Source organism: Nannospalax galili, unplaced genomic scaffold (genome assembly GCF_000622305.1).
Source record: "Nannospalax galili isolate Female #2095 unplaced genomic scaffold, S.galili_v1.0 scaffold206, whole genome shotgun sequence".
NCBI classification, from domain to species: domain Eukaryota; kingdom Metazoa; phylum Chordata; class Mammalia; order Rodentia; family Spalacidae; genus Nannospalax; species Nannospalax galili.
The window spans coordinates 8,172,706-8,198,433 of record NW_008358101.1 but is presented as its reverse complement, the minus strand read 5'-3'; the positions used below and the strand labels follow the sequence as shown (position 1 = coordinate 8,198,433).

The 25,728-nt window shown below is 35.1% G+C and overlaps 1 protein-coding gene across 48 annotated transcripts in view; it reads right to left on the bottom strand.

Annotated features, from left to right (window-relative positions):
- Window positions 1-25,728, bottom strand: part of Rims1 (regulating synaptic membrane exocytosis 1) — a 486,359-nt gene that overhangs the window by 132,974 nt on the left and 327,657 nt on the right. For 17 of the 48 annotated variants that reach the window (XM_008856314.3, XM_017795156.2, XM_008856294.3 and 14 more), the window contains 8 exons: window positions 24,366-24,537; window positions 24,057-24,210; window positions 23,012-23,083; window positions 18,950-19,106; window positions 18,023-18,148; window positions 16,423-16,485; window positions 11,330-11,419; window positions 1,072-1,155 (listed from right to left, as the gene is read on the bottom strand). In XM_008856314.3, coding sequence (XP_008854536.1) covers window positions 1,072-1,155; window positions 11,330-11,419; window positions 16,423-16,485; window positions 18,023-18,148; window positions 18,950-19,106; window positions 23,012-23,083; window positions 24,057-24,210; window positions 24,366-24,537 — 918 coding nt within the window. The remainder of the gene's footprint in view (window positions 1-1,071; window positions 1,156-11,329; window positions 11,420-16,422; window positions 16,486-18,022; window positions 18,149-18,949; window positions 19,107-23,011; window positions 23,084-24,056; window positions 24,211-24,365; window positions 24,538-25,728) is intronic. The other 31 variants (XM_008856298.3, XM_008856299.3, XM_008856316.3 and 28 more) reach the window with 4 other exon arrangements.

Genomic DNA, 25,728 nt, shown 5'->3' with positions numbered 1-25,728 from the left:
CATTCTAAAATTAACTGAAATCTTTATAAAATGCCAGTTTTTAGTCTTTCTCAGATTTGTTAAATGATATTTATTTGTCCTATTCAGTTTAGGTTTTCTATCTAATTGAAACTGTGACATGATCCTGTGCACAGATACCAAAAATAAACAATACCACTTCTCCCTAAGATTACAATCACTAAATTACATATACTCAAAGTCAAAGGAAAAGAAACCTATATCCTCATATACCTAGCTGCCATATACCCGCTTTTTATATGTCCAAGATGCTATACATTCTCATCTAATACATACTACAAATGTGTTTGCTGAATTTCAGCTGGAGAGGTATCTCAGATGCCCCAAAGTCTTACATGACCATTCAGAAAAGATTTAAAGTTACAAACCAAATATACAATTAACACCATGCAACAGGGGAATTGTAAATGGATATTAACAGCAATGAATGATACATGTTCTGACACTTGTTAAAGATCATCAGGAAGTGAACTCAATGAAGAGATATTTTTAAAAACCTACCTTGAAGACTGACCCTAGCCCTTGACAGTATTTTAAAACACAATATATAAGAAGTTCAAGAACCAGATGTTTCACTTTTTATCATGTTTTAAATATACCCCAAGAATAAAAGTTCATTATTAACAAGTTTACATAGTAACAAAGCAAATAAACTGAGATTAAACTATCAAGGAATGTAACCAAGAATGGGCCCCGAGACACATTTTTACAAACATAACACACCTGAAAATTTGTGTTTAATTAATCCCATGAAAACATAACCAATCCATAAATGTTTCTAGTAACTCAAAAAACTGGAAAGATTTATCAGAACACATCTCTTCACTGGATCCTGACCACTCTAATTCAGCTAAAGCATTTGCTATGCTTCCCTCATTTCTGTAAACATTCTGAGGTGCTTTATCCGACTTGGGTGCACTCACTGATGGAATAACAACACGCCGGCTCTGGTTCCTGAAAACAGCATCTCAGAACCAACGTCCCCCTTAATATCCTTCACTCGGTGGCCTGTGAGCTTCTAAAGCCACTTGTCTGTGAGGAGTTGACTAGTACCTGTCATTCTCCGGAGATGCATGCTGGATTTGAATCCTGGGGCTAGGAGGTCGTCTCCTATCTAGGGAGGGGGACCATCTACCCCTGTTTGCCCAGTGAACAAGACAGGAAAAAAAACAGGACATTTAGTAACTCCTAAAAGAAAATAATACATGGAACAATAGGACTGGAATAATGCCCCCAAAAGGTAAAGTGTTCATACTTTGTTCTGTCATTTAATTTGCATTTTTCCATTTATTTATTTTTATTTTATGTGTATGAGTGTTATGCCTGCATGTATGTAAGTGCACCTGTGTCATTGCAGTGACGGCGGAGGACAGAAGAGGGCATCAGATCCCCTGGAACTGGAGATATGAACACTGGTTACCTATCATGTGGGTGCTGGGATTCAAATCCGGGTCTTTTGCAAAAACAGTCAGTGCTAAGCCATCTCTCCACCTCCTTCATTTTCACTTTTATTAGCTTAGATAAGTTATAGTGACATGAGAAAGTGAAATTTGTGACCTTTGGGAAATATCTGGAATATGTATATTAAATGTTTTATTTTTAGAAGTATTCCTGTGTCCACATGCCTATACTTATACATGAATGTAGCTAAGTTTGAAAGATGTATCTTTAAAAGTATCTCTTACCTGTGTTTACTTAATATCAGCCCTGGAAATTGATGGTGGCAAGAGGGAGGGAATGAATTTAATATAAAGTAGCAATGGTTATGTGTAAGAGCAAAAAAAAAAGCTGCTTTGTGTGCAACAATGAGAAGTCCTGGTTCTTAAGATGGCTGCTAATAGCATCTTGACATTTTTTTTTTTTTTGGTAGACAATCACAAGACTTTTTACCAATTACTTCAAGCAGAGAATGAGGATTTAGAAGTTCTGCTAATCTGTATTTGCAAAACTGTCTCTCAATTCCTTGAACACTTGTGTTTTAATTCAGGATTCACAGCAGGACTCCTTGAGAGTAATAACTAAGCAATGATTTCTTTTATTAAAATATCTTGAGATTCAACCTGTATATAACCACATTGTTTCCAATTCTAGTTGAATGATTAAAGGGCATAAGCATCTGAACAGGCAAGGCTTAGAAATTTTTCTTAACTAAATCCAACTATAGAAAGAAATTTTCTCTAGATACTGGCTTTCTGGTCTCCACCAACAGATTAATTTAGATAGAATATTTTCTAATTATCTAAAGGACACAAAGGCTAACAATTGTCTTCTAAGAAATCCACCTTTTTGTCAAAAGAATTGGCTTACTGGATTTATTTGAGCATCTGAATACAGAAATCAAGACCATCAAACCATGACTGGGATGTCTGAGGTCTGCAGATGCTGCATTATGAAAGCCCATTAGAAGCTCTCCTTTAATCATTTAGATATATTTGGCATAACACAATTTGGTCTTTGGGTACATAGAAATAATGGGGTGTGAATAAAGAGAAAATATGTGGGGAGAACTGGAGAGATGGCTCAGTGGTTAAGAGAACTGGTTGCTCTTACAGAGGACCTGGGTTTGAATCCCAGCACCCATATGGAGGCTAAAAACCATCTGTAACTCCAGTTCCAAGAGACGCCACGCCCTCTTCTGATTTACACACATGCAGGCAAAACACTCATACTCATAAAATAAAAGTAATACATAAAATATAAAGAGAAAAATACGTGACTTTAAATTTGGTTATACTAAATTACTAAATATACTATATTGTACTAAAATGTATTGAGTTAACTTTAAATTCCTTAATCATTTTGTTATTTAAAATATTGGCCAATCCAATCTGATTTTGTTTTGTTAAAGCTCTTTGATGATTCATGATTTTTTTTGTCAATTACAGCAGTCTCTGGTTTCTTTTTGTCTAGTATCTCTACTATACAAATCCTTCGGTGTATTAATTCACACATTAAAGTAAAAGAAACCCCTGGAAAATGTGACGGGGAAGATTTAAAAGGCAAGCAAGCTAAATCCACTGCCTTTGCTTTCGATGACTGTGAGGAAGCTGTCCACATGCATCAAGTACACATAACTTTTCTCTTTTTTTTTTGTCTTTTGGAACTCACTATGTAGACCAGGCTGGCCTCAAACTCACAAAGATCCACCTGCCTCTGCCTCCCAAGTGCTGGGACTAAAGGTGTGTGCCACCATGCCTGGCCAAGTACATGTAACTTTTATAGGTAAAAGTAAGTTCAAATTCAGAGTATCCACCGTTTTGGACTTTTTCGGTAATAGAAATTTCTTCTTTCATAGGGGTCAAGTTTACATTTATACATACCGAACATCTCAGACACAGGGCTGAGTATAGCACTTTTCTTTACTTTTGCTTCTTTGGGTGTCAGGGAAGTGCTTGAAATTTCAGTTGGTTTTACAAAAATACACTGTCATATTATATATTACTTAAATGTTCATCACATTTAATTCACTGAAGGGCAACTCCAAGTTGTTCATGGATCATTTCAAAATAATGAGAAAATTTCTGATTACAGTGCTATTCTGTGTAGAGTGGTATGACTTTGAGGAAATAAAAAGTTGAAGTATTATGTTTAACTTTCAGTGCCTGCATGAAATTTGAAAAAGCACAGAAATAGATACGAAAAATCACAATATTCACTGAATAATATCAATATGAACATTGGTGCTATTATGGACTAGAAACAACAGGATTACTGCTTTCTAATAGTCTATAATGGCCTTCAGGAGCTAGAATATGGAAGTAATAGTCTATAATAGCCTTCAGGAGCTAGCAGTATGGAATCCTGGGATTTGCTGACAATGTACCCAGGTTCCAGGTCTGGTTCCTTATCCAGTTAATTGAACCAATTTCTTAATCTGCAAAATAAGCCTTCAAATAATTTTACTCAGAGGACTCATTTTAAGGAATATAAGAGAATGTGTATAAAGAAGCCCTCAGCTAGAGAACTTGGCACATAACTGAACCTGCAAAAAATATGAACTAGTGAACAATGTGATTATGTACAGTCCAGTGCTAAGTTGTCTAGAACAAAAGTTCAAGGAAAGGAGGCGTCCCAAGTGTTCTGGTATTGGATGCCACTCTGGGTAGGCAAGATTCTCAGCTGGATCGATCTGTATGTTTGTAAAAGTTTCTTTTCCATTTCCTTGCTTTGTTCCAAAAATAAAGCTCATTCAAAATAATTTTCTTTTCTTCATTTGCATGTATGTGAGAGTGAATGCCATGTTTGTGCAGGTGCCCATGGAGCCCTGAAGAAGGCATTAAATCTCATGGAACTGGATTTACAGGTGGGTGTGAGGGCCCCAAAGTGTGTGCTGGGAACTGAACTAGGATCATCTGGAAGAGCAACAAGTTCTTTCAACAGCTGGGTTATCTTTCCACCTTCTAAAGTAAAATTTTAAGATAATGGAAAAGAACTTACAATTATAGTATTTCTACATTAACTTATGCAGTTATATTGAAACTTGTTATTTGAAAACATAAAAATAGAGTTAATAGTTTTCTGTGATGCACTAATTTTGACAAGATTATGAGTAACCTTACTTCTGGAGGCAAAATTCCAGTCCTTGTGTTTATTTAAACATAAAGTAACGAAAAAGGAGTGAATAATGAATACTTTACTGTGAAACATGCAGTGAAAAGCTATGAGGGAGGAAAGTGCACAGTAGGAAAGAGCGACCATGAATGCAAACTTCCAAAAGGCAAATTTTCAACAAATATTTAGCATCATACATGTACAACAATATTTATACTCAAAGTCCTTCTGAATATGCTGATATGCAGTATGATCACAAAATTTAGATTTTTATTGTATTTTTTTATGATGAAAGCAGGATCGATTTATATCCAAATTTTACCTTAAAATAAATGTTTCAGAATCACATATTTTCAGGTCTTAAGTGTACTAGCATATTTATAGACTTTCAAAATGTGTGCAAATGTTTGTGAGTGGTAGTACATGCCTTTAATCCCACCACTCGGGGGGCAGAGGCAGATGCATTGCTGTCAGATGGAGTCCAGTCTGGTCTGCATGGCAAGTTCCAGGCCAGTTGGGGCTACAGGAAGACTGTGCCTCTAAATAATGATGATGATGATGATGATGATGATGATGATGATGTGTGTGCAACTCTTCAGTACTCTTCCTTCACAGAAAAGGATCAAAATTAAGATCCTTTTCAATTTATCAGCTCTACTTTCATGTACTGAGAAATCAATTTCAACTTCTATTTTCAAATCATTAACTAATATGGCTAGCTATTAAGAGATTTCAAATACCAACTTCAACTAATAAAGCATTTTATTCGTTTCCTTCTCAGACCTGCTTAGATTAATTTCATGTTTATTTTATTACCTTGTTATTTTATTACAAGGTATTCTAAATATTTTAATATAAGAACATCTCTATGTTGAAAAAATATTTTAAATTATTTAGGCGATAGTAAGTACAGAAGTCTGTTGGGTTAATAATCTAGCTAAGAAATAATGAGTGCTTTTGTGTACAAAATTAACATTGCGGTCACACAGAATAGGACCCACTAATGAGATAGAAAGAAATTACGCTTAACAGACCTCTCTAAGAATTAAATTAATGTTAAAGTGAATGTGTATTTTAATGTGTAATTTAATTAGCTCACATAATTACACATATATATATCTTTCATTGGTGTATATCTCTTAGGATATCATGGCTAAATATTCTAATTATGTATAAGAAAAATTATGCAGATATGTAAATCATTCCTTCTATAAATAACACGAGTCAAACATTTCTGAGGTATCATAATGTAAACCAAAGCCAAATAAAGTGCCTGATTATATAAGTATGCATATTCATTGTGAATTCTCATTATTCATTTTAGTCTTTCAAAAATGTTTCTCAATATTGTTTTAAACTGAACCTCATTATTTAAATTACTATATATTTATAGTGCAAAACAAGTTTTGTGATCATTTGTATTCAGTTCATAGTGCTTGACATTTAGGTAGGAGTGTCCATTTTCTTTGGCCTTGTGTTCCTATGTGGAAATATATCATTCATGTAACCCCTTCCTTGCACGTTGAAGGATCAGACATGGGTGATTTCTGAGTCCTCTCTCCTAAACAAGTACAACAACAAATGGCAGCACCAAAACTTTCAATGTTGCCCTGAGGTGCAAGGCCTTATATTGGAAGAAGCCTGTGACTAATGGAATTGGTGAATTTAGATGTTAGTTATTAGCAAGTTTATAATTGTAAGGCCACTGATTCCATTATTGTATTTATGGTGATAAATTTCCAGGACTAGCTCACAATTCGACCCAAATTTAGGGATGAAAAAGATGCGTATCTCCCTAAATTAAATTATTTTACTATTAAAGTAAAATAATAATGCTGTGACTAGAGATGAGAAACAGAAACAGCATGTGATCTCCGATCCCAAAGCTTTCTAACATAGTAAAAGAAACACTACTAGCTGAAAATAAAGGTTTAATAGAAACATGAAACACAGAATTTTTGCAATTCTTATTGGGTTATTTTTGTTGTTGTTAATTTGTTGGAGAAAGTGTTTCTCTATAGATCTGGATGACCTAGAACTTGCCATATAGACTGGTTTCAAACTCACAAAGCTCTACCTGAATTTGCCCTCTCAGACCTAGGTGTTAAAATGTCTGAATAGATTTATTTTTCAAAAGAGAAATACATACAATCATTTGGGTCTAGAAAATTCTAACGAATTATGACAAGCAACAGAAAAGAATTAGTGGGGAAGATGCTAATCAAAGTCTAACAAAAAATGTGGTGTTTATCCTGTACTTTTAAAAAATGAATATATTTCTTAAGCTGACAACATAGCCAAAAATATATTATTTTAAAAGATTTTTATTTATTATTTTTTTATATGCATGAGTGTATTGTCTGCATGTATGTAAATGCACCCGTGTTGTGCAAAGCTGGCAGAGGTCATAAGGGGGTGTCGGAGACCTTGGAACTGGAGTTAGAGATGGTTGTTAGCGGCCATATAGGTGCTGGGAATGGAACCTAGGTCCTCTGCTAAAACAGCCAGTGTTCTTAACTGCTAAGCCATTTCTCCAGCCCCACAAAAAATATATTTTAATTTTAATGGAAAACTTGGGATATATAGCACAATATAGATCACTACTAGACCATGTAAGAGAGTGAATGGGGGCAGGAGGGAGGGACAGTGGAACTGGAGGTGGGAATCTAGTTCAGGAGAGGAATCAGTATTGAAGAAATCATTAGGATTTACCAACTCAGAATTTGATGCTGGAGCAAGATAGACGTGCTTACAAATCAAGTGGCTAGTTACTATGTATTGATAGATTGTTCCCTGTTGTTTTGTTTGTTTGTTTTTTTTTGTTTATTTTAAGGAAAGGTCTCCTTCTGTGGCTTGAAACTAGTAATATAACCCAGGCTTGCTTCAAATTGACCATCAGATGCAGCTTGCCAAGTTCTGGGATCGCAGACATGTATCACATCATCAGTTATATATCAAATGTGAAGATCATTTAGGAAGTGTTTTCTGTTAATGGATCAAAGAGGAAATAATGATGTTCAGTTGGACATTCTGATGTCCGGTGTCTAGGAGCACTGGGAAATTTAGGTCTGGTTCTTAGGAGGGATGATGTGGTCTGGCTAACCACAGTGAAGTGTGTCTTCATAGGTAGCAGAGTGAAGCCTTTGGAAGAAAAATAGAATTTAAGGGACAACTTGGCTAGGACAAAAGGGAGAAGCAGAGTGGAATCACTTCCTTCTGAATACAAGAGGAAAGAAGCCTGCAAAAAGAGACTGTGTCATAACAGAATTGTTTAAAAACGGAAGCTACTTAGGGATCACAGATTCAAGAGACTGGGTAGAGGGCTATGAAATAAATACTGCTGATCAATAAGGGAGCCAACTCTGCCCATGAAGGAACTTTGGCACAGTGAGAAAGCACAGAGTTAGCCTGCAAAATTTCTTCGATGGTTAAAAATGGAGGCAGCAAGTAGAGGTTACCTTTTCAAGAGCCAGCAGTAAGGTGGTGACAGTTAGCATAGGTCATGGAAGTATCCATATCCAACAAGGAAAGTGAACATCCTCCAGTCACACTAAATCAGTGTCTGAACATTTAAACATTAATTTATTTTAAAAACTGGTAAAGCAAAAGTAGTAGCAGGCATGGCAACTTCCCCCCTAATCAGGGAGCAAGAAAAATGGGTTTTATCTAAGAGATACTTTTTTGTTGTTGTTATTTTTATTTTATGTGTGAGTGTACTGGCTGCATGTGTGTAAGTGTACCCACGTTGTACAATGCCCCCGGAGGTCAGGAGAGGCTGTCAGACCCCATGGAACTGGAGTTACAGATGGCTGTTAGCCAACATGTGGGTGCTGGGTACCGAACCCAGGACCTCTGCAAGAGCAGCCAGTTCTCTTAACCTCTGAGTCATCTCTCCAGCCCCAATATTATCTCTTACAAACAAAACTCACATTTGTAAAACATTAGTGAACAGAGGTAATTCAGTAATTATAGTCAGCTATAAGCATATTTATTTATTTTGAATTAAAAGACTGTAAAATGGACAAGCTCCTAAGTCCTGACTTCCCTTTCAAAACTTCAAATGTCATCTGTGAACCTGGGCTGAGCTATCCAAGGGAGAAAGGGCCCACCACAACTTTCCCAAAATATCAGGAAAAGCATGCTACTTATTTTTTGAAATGTCAGTAAAGTATGTTGCCCCATTCTCCCATTCTGAGTCTTTTTGGACAGATGCACCTGCTGAGTTAACACAAAACTTAACTTCCTTTAAAAATAATGAGGATATTTAGGAAATGGTTTTCAGTTGGTATAAGAATACACAGGTAGTAACCGAAATGAGTCAGAATCACAAAATCCTTGAAACTAACATTTAACATTTGGAGGGGCTGTAAAAATAACAGAACTCTCTCTTTTTTTTCAGAACTCCAAGAAAATTATTGCTGAGTTAACACAAAACTTAACTTCCTTTAAAAATAATGAGGATATTTAGGAAATGGTTTTCAGTTGGTATAAGAATACACAGGTAGTAACCGAAATGAGTCAGAATCACAAAATCCTTGAAACTAACATTTAACATTTGGAGGGGCTGTAAAAATAACAGAACTCTCTCTTTTTTTTCAGAACTCCAAGAAAATTATTAAATGGTTATATGTGAGCTATGTGTGTGCTACATGTGTTTGTATGTGTGTGTGTTGTGTGTATTTGTATGTGCATGCTGTGTGTGTTTTGTGTGTGTGTGTATGTGTGTGTGTGTTTGTATGTGTTTGTGTCTGTGTGTGTGTTGAAGATTAATATAACAAGCCTTATAGTCAACCAAATAAACGAAACAGCTGGAAGGACTCTAAGTCCCCCATCCTCCACTCTGCATGACCTCCAAGGGACGTCAATAGCATCTTCTACAGCAAATGGTCATCACTTGATACTGCCAAATTCTGATTCAACACTGCTCATAGGGTTTACAACAGGATCCATATCTTTAAAAGTAAAATCTACCCTACAATTTCTGTGGTTTCCTAGATGGAAATATCCCTCTTTATTTTCTTCTGAACAATTCAATTACCTCAAGAAATTGAGAATCACTGATGATATCCTGACTCCATGATGTTTTAATGGAATATTTTTTTCACTATATGCAGTAAAGAGAAGTTTTACATCCACTTTTTTCTGAACTTAGACTGCATAACAATCTGCACAGTAATTATGGCCAGCTATCTTGTCTAAAGGTTGAGCTACTTTAATGGCATTGAGAGATTTAAATTCACAGATTCGCTGATTTGTGAACTATGTGGCTTCCGTCACAAGGGAACATATGGTAGACTTCCACTGCTCAGGAAAGCAGCCAGAAGAATGAGACAAGTCAAAATTAGGATGTGTTATATAGAGTACTCAGCATGCACGACTCACAATGCAAAGAGGAATGGAACTATCTCACAGGTTTTCTATTAATAATGTCACTAGGAGAATATTTTTAATACTGTGATCAAATTTAATTTGCCTTTTTAATATGGCTACTGAGACATTTAAAAGAATACATGTGGCTTCAGCTACAAAATGTAATTTAATGTGAGTACTCTCTAAATATTAAAAACATCAGGGCATACTTACAGTCATAAGATTACAGTGGACCTGAATAATTTTATCCTTGTTTTTACTATGGGCTAGAAATAAATAATAACAGAAAACTACTGAAATTCCTTGGTGCTACCATTATTATTTTGGAGGAAGAGTTAGACTAACATACGACAAAGTGAAATAATGTCTATTTCAATTACAATTGTAGAATACAGAACAGTCATTTCAACTAAAAGACATTTTAAAAGAAATGCAATGGAATACAATCTATGTTAATTTCATTTATCTATTATAAGTTTCATGAATATAAATGATACAAAATAAAAAGATTTTTAGTAGAATTTTATGAAGAACTCATCTTCAATTACAGAAATAAACATCTCTCAGGCTAAACAATCTCTGAAGAGGGACACATTAGTCCATCAATTCTTTTACAGGATTTGCAATGTTAGTTTATAGACTTTCTGTGAAGGATATCTAACTAAAAAAGTTAGTGATTATAGCTGAGTTATAACTAAGTTTAGGGAATAGAAAATTCTATGACAATGGAAAAATCAGAAGACAATGTAACACAGTCATGGATTGTATCTGAATCAAAATTAGTGCTACTTACTAACCAATCACTTGACAGTTTTAAGCAAAATTACCTATCTGTACATATGTTATGCCTATTTATCCTTGTAAAGTATCAAGATGTCTCTGATTTTCGTCAAAATATAATTTAATGTAATTTAGATATATATGAAGGTTGATTGAAAAATACAGACAACAGTTTAAACAATTATCATTTTGAGTTTATGAAAGATTGTTGTGAGATCTACAAATAATATTTGTCAGTAGAACTGATGGGAACATGATCCTCCCCTTCAAATAACTCACGACTGTGGCCTGATCAGCATACTGAAGGCTCCTGAGTAATATAAACAAGAGGACTGAACAGCAACGAAAGAGGAAAGCAGCAGCCAGAAGTGATTACCAATTACATCAAACAGTTTACAACAACATTCATAGAAATATGCATATGTGTGCCTTGCACATACCCACATACACATATCTCTACACGGATGTGTAAGGAGGGAGGGAAATGGAGACAGCTAGCACTGTGGACAGGAGTGGATACACCTGTGAGACTCACATGACACAAAACAAAGTGAGTGAAAAAATATCACTGTACAAATGATAAGAAATTCAGAAAGTCTTTATTTTATACCTTTCTCGTTCTGGTGAATGCAAACTAGTATCTGGTCTCAAGCAGTTGGTACTAGCACTCCTAGCCCTGTCAAGGGAGGGCTGCAGTTCACTAGTGCCAGTGCATTGCATCCAGTGGTAGAAGAGAAAGACAAAGAAAACAAAGAAAGGAAGACCATGTTAGAGAGTAAAGCATAAAATAATGTTCTCTTTACACAAAATGTCGAATCACTGTGATTCAGTTCATAAGGGTGTGAGAGAGCCACAGGATGACAGTGTAAAATTTTGTTTAGAAAATGAAACTAAACAAATATTATGCTTAAAGTGTTTTGCATAATTTTTTAAAAAGAATCTCAGACTGAAACATGACACTAAATCACACCTACTTATGAAAAAACTGGATACAGGAAGCATTAAAAACAAAATGCCTAAAACTTCATTACCAAGAATAGATGCCACACCAAAACAAAATGAAGGACATCAGAAGGGAGATAATCATACCACTGGACTCTTTGGGTTCACAGCACTAGACAAGGGACATGGAAGACATCACTTCCAGACACTTTTACCTAACCAATACCTCATCAGTAAATCTCAGCACTCCTGAGTTACAGCATTCATGCTGAAAGGATGTCCTATCTAGTCACTGGTTTGGTCTTTTGTATGTGCAGGCAGGATAGAGCTCCACAAATTAAAATCACACACAAACAAAACAAAATGAAATTAAACACAGTTGTTACAATCAACAAGTAAAGCAATTAAATAATAAACATGTAGAACTCTGACATTTGAATTAGATATTGTTTACAGAATTATTCAAGAACATGCTAGTTTTATAATTAAAGCAATTTTGGATACCATTATTTTGATGTTGTTCACTGTGTAACTGAAAGGATAAGGAAAATATTTTTAAGAATGTAACATTTTATTGTTAGTAGGCTGGGGATTGGGGTTTACTTTACACAGAGCTCACAGCTGTGGCTCTTACCTCTTCATCCAAAGATAGTTGTTCTGTATTAAAGACACCTTGGGTGGTAATGTTTTATAGTGCCTAACAAGAGATCTGGAACGTAGCAACATAAACACAAGAAACAGAAAAATATGAGGCAAATTTGACTAAGACATTAAAAAAGTAGTAGGTCTATATAAAGTAAGGTAGATGGAGTTTTGTCATTTTTCTCAGAAAAAGCCACATGAATTATTTGAAGGCAAGATTAGACTGAATGAAATATGAAATCATATACATGTGATTTCATAATATTCTATTGTATTTTGAGTATATAATTACAAGATAATCATCTTATTTGGGAAAATGTCTGATAAGTAAATTCTGAGAATTATTAACCAACATTGAAATTAGTACTAATCCCTGGTTTAATATTATGCTTCCCATACAGAACTAAATAACTCAGTGTTGAAATTACAAATCCAGTATGTCATGTAATTTTAAAGTTAACATAAGGCTAAGTTAACATTAGGTTAATATTGAAAAAGCATTGATTTGGCCAGCATTGGAGGGAAATATTGACAAAGAGACTTGATTGATACAAACAAAGGAACAAAAACACTCAAAAAGTGATTTCAGAGGAGCAAATTCTTTCTACCTTTCAGTTTCTGGATCCAGTACCAATCAGAGGGGAAATTTACCATCAGAACTTAGGTGATGTGGGTATCAAATGTAAACCAGAATATGAATTTTAGTTGCCAAGAAATGGTAGAAACATGATGCAATTTTGCTTGAGTTTGTACAAAACATACCAGGGCTTCTGATTTGTCCTATGAAGGGTAAAGTACATCTGGTCAGTATTTTGAAAATTTAATAATATTCTATTTTGTTAATTGCTAACTGTGAAAAGTCATCACAAACTTTAGCTTGTCAGAAAGTATGATGAATAAAGGAAGAAAAGATAATTTACCAAAGGCATTAAATAGCAAATGTACTACCAGTTTAATTGTGATAATGCTAATAGTCAAATCAAGGGAAACCCTTTAAATTTTCAGTTTTGAAAGATTTGGATTTCTATTTTTGGGCATGCATTAAGGGAAAAAAATACTGCTTGTTTAATATTTTCCTTTAATCGCCTAACCTCTGGCAAATAGTCTTTAATGGTAGGTTTCTCTAAAACCTCTAAGGTATTGCCTCAAAAATTAATTTATTGTAGGAACTTTCTAACAGGACTTTTACAGGACATCAGAAACAAAACAGAAAATAGCATAAAATCGACAGTACAGATACCTTGGCTTTACAATATTCTGACTGAGAATTAGAAAATTCAGGTCAAGACTCTGGGCGTATTTCTATATCAACAAAATGAGAGAAATAACATCTACTCACCAAAGTGCTGAAAGAATTAAGTAAACAATGTATAAGAAATATCTAGGGCATGGTCAGGCAGCATTTTCTACAGATCACTACTGACTGAGAAATGTGTTATGAAGAATATTTTCTAATAATTGTTAGAAATGGGTTAATATAAATTAGATTTTTAGTGCTTTAGATTTCTTTAATATGCACGCAGATTTTAATTTGTAAACTTTCTAAGCTCTATTTAAGTCCCAATCTCACAGAACCAACTGCTACATTCTGTGAAAAAAGATTAAAGTAAGTTTAGTACATTGCATTTTGAAAGCTTTTCTTAACATTTTAGCCATAAAAAATAATAAAGATGTTAAATTTCTAAAATTTATATGAAATCAGATATTATTTATATATCATACAAAGATGGGGTTACATATGTGTCTTATTTCATATATGCATTTATTCAAATGTAGGAAAAACAATACATGACTACAAATTCAGAAGACATTAGAAACTCATATGAGAACAATTATTTGTGCTGTGTCTTCTCTATCCTAAATATTTGTCCACGAATATTAAGGTCTAAAGCAAAGGGAAATTTTTTAAAAAATTGTGGAATAAAAAAGTAGGTATTATAGTTACGGTTGTAATAAAAAGTACAATCAGCAACTGAGCAATCTGTTTAGTTGAATGATTACTACTACTGTTAAAAAGATAACAAGAAGGGAAGAAGACAGAGAAAAGCCTTGTGACACCTGCAATTCATTTGTGCATTTAACTGGTTTAACTGTCACTCCTACATTTTTGGAGGTAGCAGTCAACAGCTAGCTGATCTCCCTCAGCTGATTGTTTACCTATGTTTATACAATATACATATAAATTAGATTAATGTCCTCTATCAGGCACTGAAAAGTCATAACGTTGATTCTCTCAAACAAACAAGGTATACGGAGTTCAGAATTATTGGTGGGGGGAAACATTCAATATTAAGAGTAAGATTATAAATGATGCAATTGTTAGCATGTCATTTATTGCAAGCCATGTTACTTCATCTTGAGAAGTACAACATGAAGAAATGAAAACACATGTTCTATTTAAAGATTCTTTTTGAAATTTATGTGTCTATGTGCAAGGGGGGGGCAGCATTTGTAATGAGTGCAGTGCCTGCAGAGACCATACGAGGTGTCAGATCCCCTGCAGCTGTAGTCACAGGAGGTTGTGAGCTGCCAGACATGGGTGCTGGGAGCTCGACTCAAGTCCTCTGCAAGACCAGTATGTGCTTTTAACCTCTGAGCCATCTCTCCAGCCCCAATATCTGTCCTCTATTTAGATTTCAATGTGAGTATCCTAGAGTCACACATGGCATGCCAAGCACACACCAGGTTCCTCAATAAATATGAAAGTGTGTGCATTTATTTATTTTTCTTTTTTACTAGCTGTAGCTACACTGACTAAAAAAAAAAAAAAAAAAAAAAAAAAGGAGAAACCTCACAGAATTCATAAACAAATGACTGCTACTTAGAAACTATTCGCCTGGAAGAGAAGCTTAAAGGCTAGACAATAATAAATAATTTGAGGTAACTTAAAATATTTATCATTTTGTATTTTTTAGAACTAGTAGTTCTTCACTTTTTTCCTCTGTGGTACTGCAGCATAAACTCAGCAGTCCTTAGCAGATAGATGATTTTAGAATGCTCGCTAACCTCCTCATATTCAGCTATCTGAGCAGAAAATCACATGGTCCAGAGTACCTTAAATCCTGCAACTGCCTCTGCATCCCAGTTGGCACTTATATTTCTTTCCTTTTCACTTGTGTTAACGAAAATATTATTATTTTTATTTTATGTGTATGAGTGTATTGCCTGCATGTTGGTAAGTGCACCCATGTCGTGCAATGCCTGCGAGGACAGAAGAGGCCATTGGATCCCCTGGAACTAGAGTTACGGACAGTTGTTAGCTGCCATGTTGGTGCTGGGATTCGAACCCAGATCTTCTGCAAGAACAACGAGTGTTCTTATCCGCTGAGCCATCTCACCAGCCCCATTAACTAAAATATTATACTTGGAAGAATTTGTGTTTGTTTCACTGACTGCTTCTTTATCTTCCATGAACTTAAATTGAGAACAATCTAGGAGTAATCTGTAACAAACTACTTTTTTCAGATTTGAAATTTAAAATCAGATACTAACATAGTGTTGTGCTTTAAGCCATGCTCTACATGGAATATTATATTTTGCTTCTCCTAATCTATATCTTTATCTGAAACTTTGTTTCACAGCATTTCTGAACTGGTAGCAAGTGGAGAAGAAGGAACCTGAAACTCAGTCATTAAAAATGAAGATTGTAATAAAAGCAGACAGAACACCATAACATAAACAAGAGCAGATTCCAAAGGAAAACTTTTAAAAGGCTAAAGTAACAAAACCATAGTCATAAAAGCAATAAGCTGCCATGCACAGAAGATCAGAACCCTGTGACTAGACAGGTATTTAAGTCCACGGGTGGAAGGGAGATGCTTACAACGGGCATTCAGAATTTAAATTGCAGAAACTGGTTCCTCAGTTTTGTTAATGTGCAAACAGTTTCAAAGAGGCTTGCCAATCTCTAGATTATTGAATTTACTGGTAACAGAAGGAGTTGGCTTGGAATAGAATTGAAATCTAATTGAAAACTTTTGTATAGCCTCCATATGAAACAATACAATTTTAGAATGCTTGGGGAAATTGGATTTGTAATAATACTAAGGGAGAGATGGAGGAACAGCAGAATGGAAAGATCATCACACACAGTCACCATCACCAAATCCCTGTATTTACCTGGTAGTATGTAGGCATTCTGCACTTCGTCCTCGTTTTGCTCTGGGCAGCATAAGAAGCTCACTGCACAGACAGGATGGGTGGTGAGTGGAACAGATAAATCATGAGGCATCAGATGACATGGATAATGCCAATGGTATGCCAATGAGAACATGGAAAGGGAAGAAACCAGATTGTCTGCACTAGCATATTCGCTTGAGAGGTTAAACAAAAATAAACATGACAGCATTAAAAATTTAAACAATAGAGTGCAAACATTACAGTTGAAGGCCTAGCTGTCTCTGATTGCTACTTAATCCTTCTAAACAATTTTGTTAAACATAGAAACAAAAGAAAAACACTCTTTCTTCTCATAAGGTATAGGAATACATTTCCAAGTATTGTCATTTCAGCGATTAAAATGCATAAGTTTGACCTTGCAGATATTAATGGAAACTAAATGTTTTTAGTCCTTTTTTTTTTTTTTTAGCAATTTAACATGATCATTTCTTTGGAATTAATGTCCACTTAAAATGTAATATATTATGCTTTCCATAATCAACTAGGGACATATTTGACTAGGATTTTTTCTTTTAAAATCAATAATTTTTCTATGACCAAATAATTTTCGCTATACTGATTACCTTGGTCAAGTAGCCCTTTGTTCCTTGTCTTTTCACTAAAATTCACAGGGGCCTAGATGAACAATGACCCAGCAGTCCTCACTCAGCTCTGCAGAGCAGTCTGGAATCCTAGTCCTTAGACGAACTCCCTGTCCCAGAATCCAATGTGATTCACTCTTGAAGGTCATGGTAGCACTTCCCATAGTGAACAAGACACTCAACTTGGGAACTGCATCCTTGACTTCATCACATCAATCATTCAGAACCATTATCATATGTTCACCCCTCAATGAAATTTCTTCTACTCCAAAAAGCCAGAAGAGAACATTCAATCAGGTGGGTATTATTAAACAGTAGATCAGAACCTATTTAGGGTTAGGATAACAGCACATGTGACATATGGTCATGTAGAAAAGCAGGTTCGTAATATAGACTTCCAGTAACTGTTTCCACAAATATTTGTTCATAAATAAACACCATGCACATATCCATGTAAGAATCCACCTCAGCATATTATATTCAACAGAGACATCCATGGGAAGATACTTGATTTAAAAAAAAAAAAAGTAAAATACCTAACAAAAGCATTATTGACGTTCTCACAGAAACTCTGCAGTAGTAATTACCTTTCAGATAATCATTATCTAAAATATTTAATTATGCAAACAGCATAGTTTTTCTATTTACAAAAACAATACCCCAAACACACATGGGAAAACTCAGAATTGTTCATGAAGGCTTCCTTCTCTAATTTGGGGTCAGTATTTAAGTTAATGAAACTATGAACCATGTTAGGTATGACTCTAAATAATATGTATTTTAATGTAATGTTGGCCAAATACCTTCCAGTGTTGCATTTCTATTAAAATACCTAAACTGTTGGAGAGAAGTTCAGTTTTGAATCATGTAACAACTCTGTAATATATAATAATATTTGTGTATAATAAAACAGAACAAAGAAAAGTTTTTATTATTGAGATCATAGTTTTAAAAAGTACCTGTCTTGTTCTGATAAATACTGACTATCCACATCTCTGGATCTATGATCAACTGGACTTCGGGAGGCATCATGGTGTCTGGTTGGAGAACGTGACCTTCGTGTTGGATGAATTTCATCTAAGCTCCTAAAATGATAAAATCCATGTGACAATGTGTATCAAGTTCCCCAAGTAACCACCATACTAAGGGAAAGGAACTGACTGTAACTGGCAAACATAAAACATGGGTCAAAATTGTTGGCATCATCCACAACCTATTTTAGTTGATGAGTTAAGAATATTTATTCTCGGGGCTAGAGAGATGGATCAGAGGTTAAGAGCACCGGCTGTTCTTGCAGAAGACCCAAGTTTGAATCCTAGCACCCACATGGTGGCTAACAACCAGTTCTAGGGGAATCTGACAACGCCCTCGTCTGTCTTCCGTGGGCACTGCACAACACATGTAGGCAATACACTCATACACACAAAATACAAGTAAAATGAATTTTTTAAAAAAGAATATTTATTTTCTCCTTTGCCTACACTGCATGTTTCAGAATTTTCTCAACATTGTTTTATGTTTTCTTATGTTTTAATAAAGGATCAGAATTTTCATTGCATAATTACAACTGCGGAAGTGCATTTAGGGTGAGATGAGATAGAACAGCATGTTATACCGTTAAAAAAAAAACAACAAAAAAAAACCTTCTTCTCTTGACCTCACCCTGTTTCAGGAAATTTTTGTTGGTGTTTGGTTCTTTCTGTTTTGTGTTTTGCAAGGCTGGGATTTGAAGTTAGGGTCTTGTGCGTGATAAGCAAGAACTGTGCTTACAAGTGTTAAAATTCCTCCAACTTGATCAGCTAGTTATTGCAGTTATCCATTGTGGAAAGTTACACTGTAATATAAAAAAAATGCTGTCAAGAACATTAAGCCTGTTCCAAGCCTACCTCTGTAATGGCACATTTGGTAAACGTGAGCGTGGCCTTCCCTGATCATCGCCGCGGTGAGGAGACACTGAGCGGGAGCGGTGATGAGTTGTTCTTTGTTGTTCCGGCACTGTTAATGTTGTTGATTTACTTTCTCTAGCACTAGATCTATAACCCACTGACAAGAGCACACACGAAAGGATTGTTAGTATACTGTTTTACAGCAAAAATTAACACAGAACTATGAAATTATATCGAAGCAGCCATCAATTTTCTAATTTTAAGTGCCATGCAATCAGTATTATTAGCCTTATCTTCCAAAGCTTTGAGTATATGTGCATAAAGTATAAGATTAGCATGCAGAAGATGTTGAAGTTAGACTCAAAACTACCAGAGAGATACTAAACATTAACAAGACAACTTATGCCTCAGACATTAGGATGAGTAGGGGCACAGTTTTAATTGAAACAATGATTGAGTTAATGACTTTCAGCAACATAAATCAAGCAGTGAAATTACAGTTAATGTACAAATCAATGTTTAAATTTTTATGTTTCTTTAAATTTAATCAATTGATTTGAATTGTCCTTTTATTCTTTTCTTTCTGGTGTACTATACACATGTACATGAGTTTCTGTGTATGTATATGTATATACATGTATTTGTGCAGGTACACACGTACTAGTATGCCTGTGAGTGTGGAGGGAGGTCAGAGGTCAACATCAAGTATTTCCCTCTCTTGCTCTCTACCCTGTTCTTTGAGACAAGTTTCTCACTGACCCCAGAGCTCAATGATTCAAAGACTAGCAGGCCAGTGAGCCCCAGGAATCGGCCTGTCTCCACTTCCCTAGCTCTAGGATTACAAGCACACACCACCTCACCTGCCTGGCCTTTGATGGGGACAGTCAGACCTGAACTCAGGTCACTGTGCTTGTGTAGCATTTCACTGACTAAGCCATCGCTTCAGATCCTGAATTGTTCTTCTAAAGGATAAATTATTTAGTTGTATTACAAATGTAGTCACTAATTACAGAAATGAAGATATTCTATTAATTTAAAGGAAAAATGAAGATTCTCCATTATTTATTTTAATTGACAAAGAGGAGTAGCAGATCTACATTGTACAATTATTGATTATGAATTTTGCAGACATAAATAATAGTACTTCAATTTTCAGGGGCATATAGCATATGAATGAAAATCATTATGAGAATAAAGCAGGAAAAACTAACACTAAAGGGACCAAATCTGTCAAAATATCTAAAACTCCTCCAGTATTGTTTGCTTTTACCATCACTAAATAAATACATTTAATTTAAATGCAATTAAACATGAATTGTAATGGTCATTTCTCACTTGGATATAAAGGTATGTATTATGCCCAATTTGGTACACATAAGACATAAAAGTGGTTCCTTTACAATTGTCATTATTTTGTATTAGTTTAAGGAAAATGAAAAATAATATGTGATGAGAGGAAATAGTACTCTTTTTTAAATATTTAATTATTTTTATTTTATGTGTATAGGTGTATTGCCTGCATGTATGTGACTGCACCCGTGTTGTACAGTGCCATGGAGATAAGAAGAGGGCTTCAAAGGATGGTTTGTAGCCGCCATGTGGGTGCTGGGAATCGAACCTGGGTCCTCTACAAGAGCAGTCAGTACTCTTGACCACTGAGCCATCTCTCCAGCCCCGGAAGAAGTACTCTTATAACTACATGAAAAGTACATGAACCATGATAACATTAACTGGGTAAGTCAAATTATTGTCCATATTTTATTTGATAGATGTTACATAATTTAAAAAATATGTCAGCAAACATCATTTTTAAAAGCAAACAGCTTCCCTACCAGTCTGATGTGACTGTGTCATATTAGCCTAAACCAAAGTATGGGAAAGATTTTTAAAGAAGTTCATGTTTTGCTAAACTTTATTTGCCTTATGTATCTTTAGATAACCTTTTAGAGCTATGTATCAGACCAAGGAAGTATATATCTAAAACAATAAAGTAATTGCATGATTTCCTTTTTACCTAATAAAGTGACATCTAAAACATAAAACACTACTTATTGGTTATATGTTATTATCATCTATTATTAAGTTATGTTTATTAGATTTACAATGCTAAATAAAACAAATAATCCTAGTTGAAAAACTGAAGCATTGATTTTTGCATAATGAGGATGATGTGTGGTGTCAAACACTTTGACAAATATATTTGAGTATTGGATAGAAGTAAGTATATTTTGTTTAGGCGGTGTGTGGTGTGCATTGCCCAAACATTAATTGCTTGAGTACTTTATCCCATAACTCATGTTGACATATCAGAAGTTGACATGCATGTTATATCTTAGAGAAAGAAAAAGAAGAAACTTATTGTTTTAACAAATGTTTGTAACTGATTATTTATTCATCCGACACTGCCTCATTATAAAAATATGGAAAAGGTGAGCACAATGTGAAGAATACCCACAGAAGTGAATTTTTTTACCTAAGTTGTTAATAACGTTAGGACTGATCAATAGCCAAGAATTTTTTGATGATCTGAACAGCAACTACTTTATTACTGTGAATTTGAGACTGCCAGAGTTTTAAATTTATAATTATTTTTAGCAATTCAATTTCATTAAAATGCAATTTTATTTTATACGAAAGGTGTTGTTAAGAATATACTATGGTTTTTTAAAACCTAAAAACAGTAAATAGGGAATGTTTTTCATATATTATTATTTAATTTATGTGTATGAGTATATTGCCTGCATGTATGTGAGTGTACTTGTGCTGTGCAATGCCCTCAGATGTCAGAAGACATCACTGGATCGCCTGAACTGGAGTTATGGATGGTTGTTAGCCACCATGCGGGTGCTGGGAAACGAACCTGGGTCTTCTGCAAGAGCAGCTAGTATTCTTAAACACTGAGCCACCTTTCCAGCCCTGAGAACGTTTTTCTTTTCAAAGCTTTCAATGATATTCCAATATCAAAGAGTACTTAAGATTTAATTGTGCACAGAACTGAGTTATTTCAAATATATTTATTGTATCACACATTATTATCTTCCCTGAAAGATAGAAAGTAGACCTGATTTTAGAAAACTCCATAATTTGATCTCACCTTTCAGAAAGTTCCATGCATCATTCCAAATTGTGATCTCACTTACTAGTGTAGAAATTTATCAGTTTTACTAAAATCCTCCTCCTCCTCAAATTATGTGCAACAGCAGAGAAGATACTACATAAACTAAAGACACATGTAAATGTTAGTCTAAGGAGCTGCTTGAAATCATTCAAGTTTAAGTATCCGAGGAATGTCTACTTTCATTCTCATTTGAACATTTACTTCCCTTTTAATGATTAAACAAAGGAAACCAAATAGGAATAATGCCAAAAATGGAAGCCATTGGTCCTTGATTATATATACTTTCCTGACAAAAATCAGATGAAAAATGTAAATTTGAACGTTAAAATGCCACAAAAGTTTTGCCACCTTATACAAAGACAAAAAAATATACACTTCAAAGAAATATCGACTCTTTCTTGAGCATTTTCTCATTTTAAAACACACACACATTGTAGGTGTAATACATACTGAACACATCACAGAAGCATTAAAAGCTACAGCCATGCTACATGCAGCTTTGAACCCTGCCATGCACCTTTCTCAGTATATTCCATGGAAGGCTACAGTATTTAGAGAAACGGAGGAAGGAAAATCGTAGAAATACAAATATAAAACACGAGAGAATGGAATTTTACATAAAGAATTAAGGCTATCCTTTCAGAATGAAATCCACATTTTCACAAATGCTCAGAGCATTGTAAAATTATGATTTTTGTTTCTCCTACTGAGGCACACTTCTAAGGAAGGTCCTAACTATATTTCAAGTAAATAAGGATGTGAATTCACAGATGCTAGTCCATTTTATACTTTCTTAACAATTTGAAGCATAAGTCACCATGGAATAACATAATACTGATTTTTCTGCAGTATAGACCTCCAGTTCAGTGTCCTGAACAAGTCTGAAGTTGACAGTGAAGACAAGCAGAAACAGTAAAGCAGAGCCATGCTCTTTGCCCACGCACCTGGAGGAACTACTCCAATACCATCATCAACCTCATAATCTGAGATGTCACTATCACTGATTCGCTGAGATCCTGCACAATAGTAAGGCAAACAGATACCTCTGTGTCTGCTTGGTTTGTGACATGGAAAGGACACGGTTGAACAAGAACAATTCAAAGTAAACACTGAGCTAAATTTTAAAGAAACACGCTTGTTCTTGAAAGATAATCCTTTTCAGAATTTACTCCTTATACTGTTACACAGAAGGATCATGATCAAGTAAGGTTTTCACTTTATTTTATCCTTCATTTTGAATGCCACACTGAATGCAAATGGCAATGTTTGTATACTTTTCCACATAGCTAAGTGGCCACTGAGGGCATAGGATGGGCTGAGGAAACAGGTTCAAAGACCTGTCTTGACTACAGCTTGGTGAACTCATCGGCTAAAAGGCATGAAGGCCATATTGAGATACACATAGCTATTAGCTGTTAAACTGCACTGAACATTAATTTTGAGAAAATAGTTGATGCCAGAAACACTAGCAAGAGATAGTCAATGATAAGGCAAAAAAGAAAATCGATTCCAGATTATCAAAATGAAGATTCTAAGTTTCAGCTGTTGGGCCACACATTTACTGAAATTCATAAATTAGAGAAAAAGGATTTTCCAAATCAACTCACAAACAATAAAAGACTTATAATACCATGTTTTAAAATACATATTTCTTACGAATAATAATACTCAAAAGTACCCTAATGATTAAACTACTAAGACCTCATTTGTAACAACCCATTAGTGAAGACAGAAATTATTCCCTCAGTCACCCCCCCCATGTAAACATTTTCATTTGGAGATATTTGTCATCTTTAATTCTTCTATGTTACATATACCATGTTATGGTGAAAATGCAGAAGATGGTTTGCCTGAATTTCTTTACAGAGATGAACAATTTTCGGGCACTCTGATCTACAATAAAACTTTGAAAATATATCTTGAATGGTAATCCTTAATGGAGTATGGCAACGTCATTACTTTCTGATAACCAAAATGAATTTAACCTACTTTGTAGCTTTTTGCTGGAGCTTTCTCCGTGAAGATGCCGCCGTGGCATGAATGGCGATGGTTGAGGCAGAGGTAGTGAGGATTCATCATGTGTCTGGAGTTTGTACCAGTGGGGTTCATCGTCTAAAAGTGCTGTCTCCAATTCTATGAGGATCTAAAAAGGCAGTTCTTAAATCAGACATCTTTCCCAAACAATGTGAAAGGACTCATGGCTGATATGCATGGGGGAAAAAACGAAACAAACAAACAAACAAAAAACAAAAACCAACAAACGGCAGCAAGCATTTGACTTGAATCTTTACACACTACCTCTCCGAGAAATTCGCTTTCTTCATCTTGTACTCTCGGTTGATCCCACACCGTTATTTCTAACATTCGCTCTCTAAAATCTCTACGATGTACATGTGAATAGACAAAGGTTTGATTCCATTTTGGTTCTAGAATTTTCTTTACTGTTTTGGTTCTTCTTTTACTTTTATCACTGAAAAATAAAGCGGTTTCTTAAATGAGCATGCAATACCATGTGCATGCTGCCATCTACTGCAGTTATAAGAAATAACAGTTACTAAGCATATTCTTTAGCAATTGCATATATATATATATAGAAAGAGAGAGAGAGAGAGAGAGAGTATTCTGACTACTTATTTCCTCCAGTCTCTTTATCTCACTCCCCTTTTCCAAGATTCATGACTTTTTAAATTTATTTTGAAACCTATCGCATTTAACCACAGCCCTCTGTGTCACCACTGATTTGTGATTGTTCATGGGAGTCTGGTGGGCTCCCTGATGACTAAACAACTGAGCACAATAACTCCCATCTCTGAGACTCTATCTGGAGCCATCAGTTCATCCCTGAGGCAGTGTCTGCTGAGTCCTTCCTTGTCCCCTGAATGGCCCATTCTTTTACAGACTCAGTGTGTAAGAAACCTCAGCTAGTTTCAGTTCATGATTACAACTGCTGTATTTTGCACAGAAGCTGACATTTCACAGCCCTTCTCGCCCTCTTCCAGCTCTTACATTCTTTCCATTCCCTCTTCAACAGTGTTCTATGAGCCTTATGGGCAGTATGGTAGGGGGTTGTGCAAATGTCTCATTTAGGACTGAGCAGTCAGTTCTCACCTACTATCAGCAATTTGTGCTGAGGTTCAAACCCAAGGCCTCACATAAGCGAGGAAAGGCCTCTACCACACTCAACCCCACCCCCCACTTTTTTTTACTATGCTTAATTTATAACACCAAAATCTTTAAAAACTTGAAAAGCCTAATACTATTATAATTACAATTACAATGTAAACAGTTGTTACAGTATAGATTCCCTGAAGGATACATTAATTTGTGCTGAGGTTCAAACCCAAGGCCTCACATAAGCGAGGAAAGGCCTCTACCACACTCAACCCCACCCCCCACTTTTTTTTACTATGCTTAATTTATAACACCAAAATCTTTAAAAACTTGAAAAGCCTAATACTATTATAATTACAATTACAATGTAAACAGTTGTTACAGTATAGATTCCCTGAAGGATACATTCATTTTTTTAAATAATTTTATTCTTTATTGAGCTTTCGAGATTTTCATACAATATGGTTTGATAGTATTTAGATCCCCTCCCCTATCTTCACTCCTCCCACTGCCCCCACCCAATTTAATGTACTCTGATATATAGAGAGAC